Source organism: Sceloporus undulatus, chromosome 1 (genome assembly GCF_019175285.1).
Source record: "Sceloporus undulatus isolate JIND9_A2432 ecotype Alabama chromosome 1, SceUnd_v1.1, whole genome shotgun sequence".
NCBI lineage: Eukaryota > Metazoa > Chordata > Lepidosauria > Squamata > Phrynosomatidae > Sceloporus > Sceloporus undulatus.
The window spans coordinates 263,113,959-263,129,882 of NC_056522.1; the positions used below are offsets into that span (position 1 = coordinate 263,113,959).

A 15,924-nucleotide genomic window follows, 5' to 3' on the forward strand; every position below is an offset into this window, starting at 1 on the left:
GCTGTTACTGTGTATTGTGTTTTTACTCTGTAACTGTTATTGTTGTAACCCGCCTTGATCTACGGAAAGGCGGGCTATAAATAAATATTTTTTTTATTATTTATTATTGTTATTATTAAAACCGGGACGGCACCACCTGCGGCCACCTCTGCCCCCGTGCCAGTCGCGGAGTCCTCCAAGGCTTTGCCGAGGCCTGGGAGGAGGAGGAGGCCGCTTGCCACCGCAGCGATGGCCGCGATGATGGGTGGCCCCCGCGCCCCTTCCTGGCCTGAGAGGAGGCCCAGGCTTCCTCCCAAGCCGGGGAGGAGGACAAGGTTTAAAAATGTAGGACCTTTTTTAAAATTTCCTGGCCAGGAAATTAAAAAAAAAAGGTTCTACATTTTTAAACCTTGTCCTACATTTGTCCCGGTTTGGAGGTCCTCAGGTATGGCAACCCTATATACAGTACTCTATGTTTATTGCTAATAATGGTTTCCAAATACAGTTTGTTGAAAACTATGGATTTGTCAAAAACAGCCTAAATACCTTGAAGGCACCAGATTCCATTGTATCTAAAAAACTAAGCATGGTCAGTCTGGGTTTATACTTTGATGAGGGACCACCAAGGAATACCAGGTGCTGTAGGCTAGTGCTATTATTTTTCCCCCAATATACCAGAAACTGGCACCATATTTGTGCCCATTGGATACAATTGGTTCTTTCTTTCCTGAAAACTCTGCTGGGACTGGCAGTCAGCAGCTTGGAGACTGGCAGTGGCCCAGGGACCACCACCTACTACTTCAGGCTGTTTCAGAGAATGGCAAACCACTACTGAGTATTCTTTAACTACGAAAACCTCTTCAATTCATGAGGTTACCATAAGTCCACAGGCAACTTGAAGGCATGCCCATATACACAGAGGTTAGTCAAAACCAGGCAGCCAGTCAACAACAGCTTCAAGGCAGAAAGCACACTTACTGCAGTTAGGTCCAAAACTGGAAATGAGGTGTGGGAAGAGGAGAGGAGGAGGTCTTGCAGACCTGTTGGGTGCTTGGTTTGCTAAAGAAAATGATTTCATTTGGCACTTTGGAAGCAATATCTCTGCACTAAGAAAGTATGTGGGAGTGAGAGTATGGAAGAAAGGAAGAACAATAAAAAAGTACAAAATAATTCATTTTAAAAAGTTAAACGACAGTGTTTCTTGTATCGTAGATACATCTGGAAATAGTTTCCAGGTTTGAAATACCAAGTATGTTTTAACTGTACCCAGGGTTTAGAAGCAAACATATATCATTCATCTATTTAACTTAAATTGTGCCAGTTCACCTCCCTACATGTGGAAAAGGCAACTTGCTGGCCACTGGAGGAAACAGCACATTGGAACAGACAGATGGACTTTGGAGCTGGCTTAGCATGACTGATCCTGGATACTTATAAGTGATAACCACAACAAAATGTAGCAGTACATTTGTCTGTGCTCTGGGACAGGATTTTTTTGTTGTTGCTAACCAGTCAGTCATTCCATCCCTCAAACCAGCTATACTATCCTATGCTAGAGATGAAGGACCTTTGGTCCTTCAAATATTTCAGACTGCAACACCCACAATCCCTACCTTTAGCCATGCTGAATAGGGCTAATGGAAGTTGTAGGCCACAACATGTAGGCTAAATTTTTCCCACCCTTCCTCTAAGTTATGTCTTCTGTTGGCCTTACTAAATCCTTTCTCTAATCCTGACTGTGTAGGGGTAAGGCAGGGGTGAGGGAGGGAAGAGAAATTTCCCATTCTGATATAGATTATTATTTCTGTCTGTATGTACACAGAGAATCATTTAAAAACATCCTTACATGAGCTGGAAATACATCAGAATTACTAAGTGCTGGTCTACCAAAGATATGTAATGAGATGGTAGACAGAAAGTCTGCTTTGATAATGACTCTGGTGGCTGACTTGAGGGGGTGGGAGAAGACTCACCACACATCAATGATCTACCTGCAACAGCAGTGTATCAGGGAAGGCATGCACTCGAAGAAAGATTGCTGCCCTTTTTTATTTTAAAAAATATACTTCTGTTTCTTGCCTTCAAAGAAGTGGAAACATGATTTTGTGAGGGTTTGTTCCTCCCCTGTTATACTATTTGTGCAAAGTGGATTGCTCACATAAGCTGCTCTATTCTCAAGTCAACCAGCTCCCTGTCAATCGAATTTTATTTTACCTGACAACTACACTGATTTGCACTTTACAATAAATCAAAACACAACAATAATATCCAAACCAGTAGAAAATTAAATTACTGCCAACAGGACCAAGAACAGCCTTAGCATAAAACCAGAAAAAGCATCAGATCAAAATACTGAAGAGTTTTTAAAGGCCTGAGGAAATAAAAATGCATTTACTATGTTCAGAAGAGACATCAGGCTTGGTTTCAGATGAGTTTCCCCATGGTGAGCATTCCATAACCGGTTTAAAATGCTGAGCAATAAGCTCCTAAGTCTACAGAAGTTTATGCTACAATCTTCTTTCTTTCAGTTAGTCTCAAAGGTGCCAGAATCCCTTTGTGTACTGGTCCAAATGTAACTATGTCTTTGAATTCTTACTTGGGAATATTCACGCAAGAGAAGGAAATCCTCCTGGTATCCTGGTCCTAGGTTGTTATGGTTTTCAAGGATAAAACACACACTCAAGTTTTTTTGACAATAGACTGGAAACCAGCTCAGTTCATTCAAGGCTGTCAAGATGCTGATACATGGGAGGGTTAGCCTGGTCATCAGGCAGAGTGAAGCAGGTAGCTTCAGGTAGCTGGAGACTGAAAGGATACGTTGTGTATGTTATACAGCCTGCCACACTCCTCCTAAAATAGCCTACTAGTCTCATGTGTTGTAAAAGACACAGTCCCACCATTACTACTGAAATGAAATTAAATTGCCAGTGGACATCTTCCACCCAGGGAATGTGAATTTTTGTGAGGGTTTCATCTTATCCATTGCTTCAAGAAGCAAACTGTCTTGGATCAACCCAGACAGATTCCACGAGGCACAAAGTTATGCGGTGTCTACCAGTCAATAATTCTTCCTTGTTGCCCCTGTCTGCCTGGGCAACGGTGAGGCTTGCAAAGCCTCTGTGAGAACTGAAGGAAAGTTCCAGGGACAGGCTGAAGCTTTTGTCCCTCAGAAATGTCAGTCACTCAGAGCCTGGAGGAGAGTTTTAGCAGCACCATAGCAGCAGCTTAACAGGAAAGGTTAGGGAAGGTGTGCGATCAAATCAAAGAAGAACAGCACCCTGTCAAAAGCAATTACTTCATTGTTTCCTTCCAGGGAGCCAGAGAGATGTATGTGGAGCAGCAAAGTGGCTGACGTAGAAATGGGAGAGGGCAGCAGCAGACTGAGGGAAAGCAAAGCAAAACCACCTCTGTGCCCTCAATCAGGTGCTCGGTGCTTAGTGACATTGCAGGCTTTTGTACACATCTGAGCCTGCAATCTTGGAGGATTTCAATTAAGCTCATCCCATACTCCTTTCTCCTTATGCCATAGTCCTTACTAAGTTTAATTATAATAATGACTGAAATATGGCTAGATGAGAACTTACATAAACCAACTGAATAAGCTAAATGAGTTTTTTTTTTAAAAAAATTAAGTGGCTCTATCAAAGCCAGGCAAGAAAAGGAGGAGACTTGATAGACATTTGAAGTGTGCAGTCAGTGAAGGAAATTAAATCAGAGAAAATGGTCTACAAAGAGCCCTGTTTGGGGGTCGCGTGTTGTGACATTGCCATAGGGTAGCTTATACAAGGGAGCACCCACCCTCAGGTTAACTTCATAACACTGACAAACACAGTCTGCTATTAACAAGCAGACTGCACTCACGATGATTGCTCACAAATCCTTTCCTCACCCCACACTGTTCTTCCCTATCAAGAAGGTTATTCTGGGCAAGTAGAGGTGATGGAGGCAACAGAAACAGGCATATCCATTGCCTGCAGAGTCTCTTTTTGGATAGCAGGAGAGGCTGGGACTACTCATCCCATAATCCCCAGGGAATAACTTCTTGAGTTTCTAGAACATACAGTTCAAGTTCTCTTCATCGTCATCTATATAATGTCACAATGCAATGGGTTATATTCAGGACAGGAACATTTGCTGTCAAAATTGCCTTTGCTTCAGAGCCTGAGAAAGTTGCTTTGGGACTACCATTCCCAAAATCCCCAAGATAGCTTGGCCCCTGGGTGTTGTAGCATCCCCCCCCCCCAACAAAATAAACCCTTCCCAAGTTCTGCTGTGTAATCCTTTTCAGCTGTTAAGGGAGGTGGAGGCTGTGGGGCTGCCAAGTACTTTTCTCTCCTAAATATTTTCTCACATAAAATTCTCAAGCCTCTTTCAGGGTGAGTAACTCATTACTAGTGGTTGGCATCCCCAATGATGTTTGTGCCTCATTGTACTACTCCAGGCTGCAATCATGTCTGAATGTCCCCATGTACAAAAACAAACAAAAACATCTTCACATGTGAAGGAGACGCTTTTAGCCTAGTCTGCTCTACAACCTGGCTAGCTTGCTTGTGTATTGAGGTGTTTTTTTTTTAAGTGATAGGACATGGAGATAAGCTTTTTCTCATAACTTGAAGTACAGTCCATGAAGAGATACATGAATAAGGCAATTCTGATTGTGTTAATAGCTATTCTACATTACAGTCCTAAACTGGTTAATTAGTAATTACCTTTCTAAATGAAGACTTGGAAAAAGTCATGTTACTATGGAGAAGGGACAAGAGAGCTCCAAAACAAGGTTCTCAGAAATATCAGTCTGTCTAAAACAAATCAACTGAATTTTTCACAGAGGTTTACTGCACAGTGCATAACTAACTGCACTGATTCTCAGTTTGCTTCTGGGCTCAGTTCAGTGTGCTGACATTGCTTCTGGGCCCAATTCAATGTGTTGACATTGACCTATCAAGCTCTAATTAACTGGGGACATTTAGATTAGGATTCTAAATCCTCAGCTTTTGTCCTCTCATGCAATGATGAAGAATTATAGTAATGTTCTCCTTGCTGCAGGAGAATAGAAATATTTCTCCACAGTATTCTTCCCATATCCAAACACCCCAAAAAGGTTGCGGAAGATTTATTCTGCTGGAAAAAACACATGGGGGAAACTGTTTTCTGTACAAGATAGCCATTTTTTGCACAGAGAACAGAATATTTGCACCAAAAAACCAGGGTATTTTTTTCCAGCAAAAGGTTTCCCCTGCAGCTAGGGTTGCCATAGCAGAGGACCTCCGAACCGGGACAAATGTAGGACAAAGTTCAAAAATGTAGGACATTTTTTTTAAAAATTTCCTGGCCAGGAAATTAAAAAAAAAAAAGGTCCTACATTTTTGAAGCTTGTCCTCCTTCTCCTTCCCGGCTTGGGAGGAAGCCTCCGGCTGCTCCCAGGCCAGGAAGGAGCGTGGGGGCCGCCTGTCATCACGGCCATCGCCGCGGTGGCAAGCGGCCTCCTCCTCGGCCTCGCAGAGGCCTTGGAGGACCCCACAGCCGGAGCTCCGACCGCAGAGCCGCTTCCAGGGCCTCCGGAGAGGCCTGGGAGAGCTTCTCCCAAGCCCCAGAGGCCCTGGAAGAGTGCTCCGGAGGGGCCTGGGAGAGCTTCTCCCAAGCCCCAGCCTCCAGGCCCTCGCTGGAAGGGGGGTGTCCCGGGGGCGGTCCCGGGGGCCCCAAACCGGGAAAGTCCCGCCCCCAGGCGGGATATGGCAAGCCTACCTGCAGCACTTCAAAATGCTCAACCCCTGGTAGAGAATTGTATAAAATTCTCACCACTCTATTAGTCTGCCTAACAGGGTTTCCTGACTGTTCCCGTTTTTTGACCAGGGGATAAATAAATATTCTTTCTATCTCTGATCTGGACTACTGCCTCCAAAAAGTGTTCATTACTCAGGCCAAAATCTGAGGCTGTAGTTCAGGTGTCGGCAAAGTGCCAGCTGCAGGCTGCCTGCCTGAAGCCCAGAGGACCATTTGTGTGATCCCCACCAGGGAACAACATTATTTTGCTCCAAAATGCCCCCAAATGCCCTATACATGGCACTGAAGGCATATTACCACATTTTAACCAAATTTCGAACCAGCATAGGGCCTTGTTAAAATAATTTTTAAAAAAACAACAGGAAGTCAAGTTATTTACTTTCTGTTATTAAAAAAAAGCCTTCTCCTGCACCATAAATACCCCAGGGAGAACTGAAAACATGGTAAAATATACCCTGTACCATCTAGAGGGCATTTGAAGTAGAATTTGGGTTTTTTTCTCCCAGTGATAGTATAGTCCTCCAAGGTCTTGGGGTCTAATGGGTTTGTGCAGACCGGCTGGAAAGGCCAGCCTGGGGGAGGAATCAGAGCGTGGTGTCCACATGATGCACTCCTCCATTCCACCCCAGACCAGCGCATGGTGTCACAGCACTCCTCTGGTGCTGCGTCTGGATGACACAGTGCCAAAAAAGTGCCATAAAGATGCAGCACTGGCACCTACATTGCTCTTTCCAAGGCGCAAAAAAGAGCTGCCTTTTGTGGCTCCTTTTTGCACTGCAGAAAGGCCAGATCAGGGCAGTGATGTGTGGTTGCCGCAGCCCCAATCTGGCTCTAAAAGGAGTGGTCTGCAGCCCCAATGTGGCCCTGTGGTCTTACATAGTTGCTTACCCCTTCTCTAGACACTAGAGTCTAGTCCATGTTCTTCAGCACCACAAACAGAGGTTGGTTGCGGGGGATGTGAATATATAAAAAAGACCATGTCTTTCAGTCACAGCACCACAGTTTGGGAAAAACCCTTCCATTTATGATCTCCTCCCTCAATCACTGGGTGATGGAAACCTTTCTGTTCGGGAGGACCTGAATAAATGCACATCAGTATTCTGCTTCTGTCAATCTGCTGGTGTAATGGGATGGTACAGTGGTGCCTCGGGATACGAAATGATCGGGTTACGAAATTTCCGGGATACGAAAAAGTTGGATTGGCAAAAACTGTTTCGGGTTACGAAATATTTTTCGGGTTACGAAATTCATTTCGGCGCGAAATTCAAATGCTGCAAAGTGCAGCTATAGGCTTTCCAGTGCTAACGGAAAAGTGTTTCGGGTTACGAAATTTTCGGGTTACGAAAGGAATGGCGGAACGAATTAATTTCGTAACCCGAGGCACCACTGTATTGCCAATATTGATCTGATGTTCTTCTTTGTTCTGTGTTTCTTTTTAAAAAGTATTTCATCTGGTTTTCCCTTTTCTTCACTTGGTTTTTATATAACCATCCTATTATTAGTCATTAGATAGGGGCACCAGGCCAAGACTGAGAAATACAGTAACTTGCTGTAACTGTAAGATTTGCATCTCCATCTCAATGCCTTTGATAGCATCCTTGGTTCAAGGGTGTAGCTATGGGGGCCAAAATGAAGGCACTGCCCCCCAAGGGGAAATTTTGCCTCTCCAGTGAAAGATTCCTTCAATCCCCAGTTTTCTAGCATTGTAGTAATTTAAAACTTCAGCTGAGCATTTAGAAATACAGTTCAGACATCCAAAGAATGGGGGCAAGCAATGTGATCAAGGGAATGCAAACACCACAAATAGGAAATGAATTTCAATGTCTTATTTTCTGCAATGCTAGAGGTGTGTGTGTGTGTGTGAATAAAATTTCAATTGAGGGACAAAATTCTCATTTGAAAAGGCAGTGTCCCCATTTTCCTCTCCCCGCCACACCAATAGCTACACCTCTGCATATTGTTCATTTGTGGATGAAGGATGAAGTGGATGAAGACTTATATTTAGCAAAAGAAATACTATTTGAAACTTCAGAATATAATATTTGGTGGCCATTTCAGAAGTCCTTTTTCCAGCGTTAGACATCATTATGCAAAGGGATCTTGCAGCACCTTTGAGAGAAACTCTGCGAAAGTTGTAGTATGAGGTTTCGTAGACTTGGTCTCCTTTCTCAGATGTAAATCTGACTAACACAGCTAAGCCTCTGAATTCAGACATCATTATAGCTGATCACATGTTTTTGCTGTCTCAAGGCATTTTATTCTGCCACATAGGATGTTATCACACGGGGGAAATTGGAAGGATAATGCAGTGTGATCCTGGGTGCAATCATGTGGATTCACTTTTTTGCGCAAGAGGTTATTACACGTAATTGAAGTCAATACTAAGTCAATTCAAACCCAATCCAGGGTCAACCAAGAGATGTGTAAATTTGGGGAAATATAGAATTTACAAATCCTGTTCCACATCAAAGTTGCGTTCAATTCGAATTTGGCAGGTATGTGTTATTATCTATTGTTTTATATGTATTTTGTTATTATCCTGTAGAATGTACACCATTGGCAGGTTTCATTTTTATTGATTTTTTTATTGTATGTACAGCACTGTGTAAATCTACAGCACTATATAAATAAAGTTTAATAATAATAATAATAATATGGTATGGAATGCATGTCTCGGTCACCCTTAGATTAATAATAATAATAATAATATAATTTATTTATAGCCCGCTTTTCCAGGGTAGATCAAAGCGGGTTACAACAAAGCAAAAGGGAATACAAAACAGAATACAAAACATACAATATAAACATCATAAAAACAGCTCATTATGTTAAAACACTATAAAAATACGAGCAGCATAAAAAACCAGAAAAAACAAACTAGCTGAATGAGACCATTGTATAACAGGGGAGAACAGCATGAAGTCAGGACACATGGGGGAAAGCTTGTCGGAAGAAAAAGATCTTTAGTTCCTTCCTAAAGAGATCAAGAGAGGTGACGGAGCAGAGCTCATCGGGAAGAGAGTTCCAAAGCTGCGGGGCCGAGATGGAAAACGCCCTTTGTGCAGTCAAGGTGTATTTTGACTTAGGAACCCTTAACAAGTGCTTCCCGGCCGATCTGAGAGTGCGGGGCGGATTATATGGGGAGAGGCGGTCCTCCAAGTACCCTGGGCCCAAGCCATTTAGGGCTTTATAGGTCATAACCAACACCTTGTATTGCACCTGGAAGCTAATAGGCAGCCAATGTAGATCTTGCAGGATAGGTGTTATATGGCTGGTCCTGGAGCATCCAGTGACCAACCTTGCTGCCATATTCTGTACTAATTGAAGCTTCCGGGCATGGTACAAAGGTTGCCCCATGTAGAGCGCATTACAGAAATCCAACCGAGAGGTTACCAGAGCATGTACCACCGTTTCAAGGTCCCCCCGGCCCAGGTAGGGTCGCAGCTGGTGTTTCAGCCGAAGCTGATAACAGGTGCTCGGGACTGTCGCATCCACCTGAGATGTAAGGTGGAGCGACGAATCCAGAAGCACCCCCAGACTGCGAACTGAGTCCTCCAGGGGAAGCGTGACCCTATTTAGGACAGGTGGACAAACTTCCATCCCCGGGCCCGGGGAACCTATCACGAGCACTTCCGTTTTCTCTGGATTCAGACTGAGTCTGTTTTCCCTCATCCAGCCCATTACCAACTCCAGACAGGCATTTAGAGGAGAGATGCCATCCCTAGTCACTGCATCAGTTGGAGACACGGAGAAACATAGTTGGGTGTCATCAGCGTACACTGCTCCCTCGGGTTACGAAATTAATTCGTTCCGCGGCCGCTTTCGTAACCCGAAAAGCCTTCGTAAGCCGAAATGCCATAGGCGCTAATGGGGAAAAGCCGCGATTCCGTGCGAAAAAGCCGAAAAAAGCACCAAAAATTTTTTCGTAACCCGAAAAACATTCGTAACCCGGAACAATTATTTCCTATGGGATTTTTTCGTATCCCGGAAATTTCGTAACCTGGGTATTTCGTATCCCGAGGTACCACTGTACTGATAACACCATGCCCCATGCCTCTGGATGATCTCTCCCAGCGGTTTCATGTAAATGTTGAATAGCATGGGGGACAGAATGGCTCCTTGAGGGACACCAGATGTAAGCGCCCTCCAGCTGCACCATCTGGAATCTGCCCGAGAGGTAGGAACAGAACCACTGGAGCGCAGTGCCCCCGATACCTAACTCCCTCAGGCATTCCAGAAGGATACCATGGTCAATGGTATCGAAAGCCGCTGAGATGTCCAAAAGCACTAACAGGGACATGCTACCCCTGTCCATGCTCAGACGGAGATCATTGACCAGGGCGACCATGGCAGTCTCAACTCCATAGCCCACCTGGAAGCCAGTTTGAAATGGGTCTAGAAAATCCGTTTCGTCCAAGATCACTTGAAGCTGGAAGGCAACCGCCCTCTCGATCACCTTCCCCAAAAAAGGCAGCAGCAAAACAGGCCGATAATTATTCTGAATCAGGGGTTCTAGGGAGGGCTTTTTTAGCAGTGGTTTTACAATGGCCAATTTTAAGCTAGATCGAAACCGCCCTTCCCCAAAAGATGAATTGATTATGCAGCGCAACATAAAAATTACGGCCGTCCCCCCCCTGAGCTGCCAGCCATGAGGGACAGGAATCGAGAGAGCAGGCTGTCTTCCTAACACTTCGAAGAATCTTGTCCACTTCCTCAGTACTCACAGACTCAAAATGATCCAGTCTAACAAAGTCCATGGAAGCTCTGGAGACCTCTACTCTGGATTCTGAAGTAATACTGGCGTCGAGATCAGCCCTTATCCGAGAGATTTTATCCGCAAAGAAGTTGTTAAACTCGTCACAGCAGGCTTTGGATGGTTCCAGAATAGGGTTCAGGGAGGGGGGTAGTTGAGTAAGCTCCCTCACTACCCTGAACAGCTCTGCCGGACGCGACTCCGCGGATGCAATACGTGCAGCATAGAACAAGTGCTTTGCTGCACATATTGCCACTCCGTAGGCCTTCAAATGGGACTCTAGGAGTGCCTTATCGGCTAAGTGCTGATGTCTTCGGCAGTTGCGCTCTAGTCGTTGCACAGCCCGCTTCCTTTCCCTGAGATCTTCCGCATACCAGGGTTGTTTTTTGGAAGCGGGCCGGAAAGGACGCTTGGGAGCAATACTGTGTATAGCCCTGGAGAAATCTATATCCCAGGTGTTAGTCAGGGCATCAACAGAATCGCCGTCAGTTCCAACCATATACCCCTCTAGAGCTTCTTGGAACCTTTTGGGTTCCATCAGCCTTCAAGGGTGGACCATCCTAATAGGTCCACCACCCCCAGGAGGGAATTGGATAGATGCCTTGAAGCTAGCCTCGACCAGGAAATGGTCTGTCCATGACAGGGCAGAGACATTAGTTACCTCTGCCCACGGAGTCTCCATGTCCGTACAAAAGACGACATCGAGTGTATTACCAGCAGAATACGTAGGCTCTGAGACCAGTTGGGACAGGCCCATGGCAGTCATGGTAGCCATGAACTCCCAAGCCGCACCAGATGGACCATTGCTGGCCTCGACGGGGATGTTGAGGTCCCCCAGGACAAGAAGCCTAGGGGACTCCAGCACCAGCTCCGAGACCAGGGACTGTGTCAGCTCGGCCAGGGAGTCTGTTAGCGCATGGGGTGGCCGGTAGACCAACAGAATCCCTAGACTGTCCCTAGCCTTCAGGGTCAAGTAAATACACTCAATAAAGTCAGTTTGTCGGACATGGTTCCTGGTCAAGGAAAGAGCGTTCTTATGGATCAAGGCAACACTCCCCCTGCCGCCCACCTAACCTGGTCTGGTCCTTAACTGAGTACCCAGCTGGAAGGGTCTGTGCCCACACTGCTTCGCTTTCAGGCCCAAGCCAGGTCTCAGTAATGCAAGCCAGGTCACAGCTCTTATCCTGAATAAGGTCGTAAATAATGTGGGTCTTATTCCTTACAGACCTGGCATTGCACAGGAGCAGAGACAGGGTTTGTGGTACAGTTGGACTGACCCTCAGATCTCTTTGGTTAGGAGAGTGGAAGGAAGCAGAGATAGATATTACGTATCGATCTCGCCTTCCCTTCCGATAAGTCTCCACTCCTACCGCTATATCTCCCCCTGTCCCACACTACTCCAATAGATGCTCCGCTTAAACCATCACAATCATCCGCCATGTGAACACATCCCATATCCGAGAAATCTCCCCACAACAATGCAATAACGCTGCAGCAGAGGATGACTACCATACAAGTCATTCCTCTTGCTGCAGACACAGCTAGCAAGATCCCACCCCTGTCCCTTCTGCGCCACTGCACAGTTGCGCTGCTGCGGCGCTGAGATGGATTCAGCCAGTGGCGTCCACTGGAAATGTGCAGCTGCGCAGGGTCTTAAAGTGCATAGGGTCGCTGCGGCAGCAGCGCAGCAGCAGCAACAACAGCAACAGTCCGGAGGGAGCCCTTAGTTGGGGGCGGGACAAAAAGGTCACAGGCAAGCCTGGCTTTATAGAATGCAGCTGCCACCGGCACTCCCTCCTCGCCTTCCCCAGGTGTTCCTCAGGCTTCCCTAGATTACTTACAATTCCCAAGCTCTTTTGCCCAGAGGGGAGGGAATGCTCTGGCCTCCCCAAAAAGTTAAAAGACTGGCACCAAAGTCTGCCTTTCCTCCCTCCCTTCGAGTGTGGGGGGCTTTTCTCTCCTCTTCGAGTACTACTGGAACTGTTTTGGGGATGAAGCAGCCCTCCCCACAGAGACACACACACACTGCCTGCCTGCCTCCCTCTCTCCTCCTCTCTGCCCTTTCCGGCTCTTTCCCTTTGCAAACTCATCCTCTCCAAATGGAGGGAAGGGATTGGCTAGGGCTCTCTCTTTCTCTCATGCGACCCTGTCACAGGGTTTTCATGGCAGGTTTATTCAGATGGGGTTTGCCATTGCCTTTTTCTGAAGAGGCTGAGAGAGTGTGACTTGCACCAGGTTACCCAGTGGGATTCGATCCCTGCCTTCTAGAGACATAGTCCAATGTTCAAACCAAGCACAAGGTTGCTTTGGACTGGTTTTGAACTGGTGAATTGCCTAAATAATGTGAAAAAAGGGATAATGAATGAACAAATAATGTAAACTGCCTAAATAACGCGATATAAAGGGTAATGAATTAACAAATAATGTGAAACAAGGCAAAACCATGGAAACCAGAAGCATGTCTCGCCGGAAGTGTAAAAAGGTCATGATCTGATTCTGCGCTCACTACACATGTGGAGGGATGCTAATTTGAATACTAGACTACGAAGCTGTGTTCTTCTATGGTGTGATAACCATCCACGTACTTGTGTTCATTTCTGAATTGGCCCTACTTTCTTTTCTTTCGAAATTGAGAGATATTCCTCCTGTGTGATAACATCAATAGAGATGTTTGTCATAATAACTGAATTCAGAAATGCTAGCAAAGCTATAAAATCTAGTTCCACAGTAAACTGCCTTGATAGTATTCATGCTAGAGAAACAAATACATTTAGTAGGTAAGCACCTGTGTGTGAATGTGTGTGCATCTTCAGGTTGCTTGTTAACTTATGGTGATTTCATGGCTTTTTTTAAAGGCAAGGAATACTCAGAGGTGGTTTGCCAGTTCCTTCCTCTGAAATATAGCCTACAGCACCTGTACTAGTAGAAATTCAGTCTATGTCTGGAAACAGACCATGGGTTCATCCAGCATCATACAATGGGGTGGGGAAGTTGTTTTGTCAATTCTATTGGCAGAAGGATATCAGTGGATTTCACCCAACAATTCTAAGTGGAATAGTAGAGCCATTGTTGCATGCAGTTTGTATAAAGTTCTTGCTTCAAAAACCTGTTTGACCAGAGACACTAGAAGAGTGAAAGACTTCTCTGTTTGCTGCTTCCACCATTTCCCCAAAACAATTATCTAGCCCAAGCCCATGCCAGCAATTGCATGCAAGAATATATCAATTGTTTTATGTCTACTGTATATCTATGTTTATGAATAAAACTATAGTTATTAAATGTAAAATAGTGCATTTATTTAGAATGTATTTATTTACAGTTCTGTATACATTTTAGCTCCTACCTCAAAAATCTCATTTGCTACTTTTGATCTATCTTCTGAAATTGTGGAGTCTGATTTGGCTGACAGTGTCCTCACTGCCTGCTCCAATTGCAGGGCATGCAATCTTGATTTTGTGAGATGATTTTCCAGCTCTTGTATCTCCTTTTCAAAAGGAAAAATAAAAAGAGATGGGGCAAGATATTTAAATAAGAGCTTTGATAATAAAAGTAGTTCGCTTTTTTCCTGGCAGTACTCCTCTCTTAAAAATTCTTCCAAGGGTAATGCTTATTTTAAAATTATAATTATTTTGCAATATTACACTCATGTAAAATATAACTGTTCCTGGCAACCAAGATGAACCTGCAGGATCACATCATACCTTTCTTGAGTTCTTGAACTCAAGACTTCAGAACATTATTATCATATGATCTTATTATGCAATAAATCAAATAGGGTCCACACATATACATTCATACACAAACAAGTCTCACTGAATTAACTGGAGTGTGTGCAGGACTGTGCACTTAAATTTCACACAAATCCAGAAAATGAGTGATGATTTGGTCTATGAACACACTTCAAATTTCAACAAGGTGAATAAAATATTCAATCCTTTCCATCTGGATTAATGAATCTAGAATCTCTTATTACCAGTTACCCATATAATTATACAGTTTGCTATTGCATGCATCATGCTTCACTGTTCCTTTGCTCAGAAAGAAAGGGACAATTATAGATTAGCTCTCAGTGAGCCGGATAACCTGTGCCTGAACTGCACAATTTCAGATTGGGGGGATCACATAAAAAGGGGGGTGCCTCAGAGCTCCAAGGCAATTCATTAAAGTGACAACATTACCTGGCATGCTTTTGTGTGTGTGTGTGTGGGGGGGGTAACAAGTGCTTAATGGTACTCCCTTGTGATGCCACTCCCTAGCATCTAAGCGCTGGTTTCAGGATAATAAATAAAACAAAACAAATCTCTCCCCCCCCCAAAAACATCAATCCAATACTATTTTCCTCAAATCAACACCTTGTGTAAAAATAACAAAGGGTTTCCACAAGACTTTTGGCTATAGTCTGGTCCAATTTTCAGGATCGCAGTTTGTTGTGCTTGCAGAAGTTTGTGACACTTCAGCCTGCCAAAGTTGAACAGCATCTGCTAGTTATTCACCTTCTTGTGGTCACACTTCACAGCTTTTAGTTCATCGTTCAGTTGGTCTACTTCTTTCCGAAGGGCAATTTCAACTGGGCTTCTACAAAACAAACACAGAAAATAGACTTTTTTCATTTCTTAACTATGTCCAGAGAGAGAGAGATTGAGAGGGGGGGGGGGGGGGGGGGGGGGGGGGAGAAGAAGACGACTCCTATGACTACATTGGCCTTTTTGTACTCCCCTAATCCTCAAACAATAGGCATGCTGCTTGGGAAAGCCTGAGAGCTGTAATTCAAGATACCAGTACTAGTTTGATCTGAGCAAAGTTGATGGAAGATGCAGTCCAGCAAAATCTAGTTGGGTACATGCTTTCCAGACTTGCTCTAGGACTCTGAAAGGTGTACATTTGCTCCCTGGAAAGCTTAGGAATTTTTTGAAATCTGAGAAACCTAAGTACTGCAGAAATGGAAGTGATCCCAATGATCACATGGTCCAAATCACTGAAAAGGTAGGAAATTCACAGTGAAGGCATCTATGACCATAACAAATCTAAGCTCTGCTTAAAAGCCTCCAGTAAAGAGGAGTCCACCACTTTCCAGGATAGTCATCACTGATGACATGCAACACAGCTTGCCTTTGCCTAATTCATTTTGGGAACTTCTACATTTTAGAAAGGTTTAAAAGGTTTTGAAAAAGAAACTTTTTTTAAAAAAAAGTTTTTAATGCAGATTTTGCCCATGTGTGAATTTTAAAAAATTCGTTTCTCTTACATGTTGTTTAGTTAGAAAAGGCTTTGTAACTATTTTAAGTCCCATAGGGGACTGCTTTTCCCCACACCCAAGTTCCTTGGACCATCCATGGAAGCAGTCAAAGGAAAGGAAAGGAAAGCAAAGGAAAGGAAAGCAAAGGAAAGAAGACTCCCAGAATCCTCAG

General features: G+C 44.4%; 1 protein-coding gene across 1 annotated transcript in view; it reads right to left on the reverse strand.

The window, feature by feature from the left end:
• Window positions 1-15,924, reverse strand: part of LMNTD2 (lamin tail domain containing 2) — an 89,139-nt gene that overhangs the window by 64,799 nt on the left and 8,416 nt on the right. The window contains exons 3-4 of the mRNA XM_042445203.1: window positions 15,010-15,091; window positions 13,860-14,000 (exon numbers count right to left, since the gene is read on the reverse strand). Of these exons, the coding sequence (XP_042301137.1) occupies window positions 13,860-14,000; window positions 15,010-15,091 (223 nt within the window). The remainder of the gene's footprint in view (window positions 1-13,859; window positions 14,001-15,009; window positions 15,092-15,924) is intronic.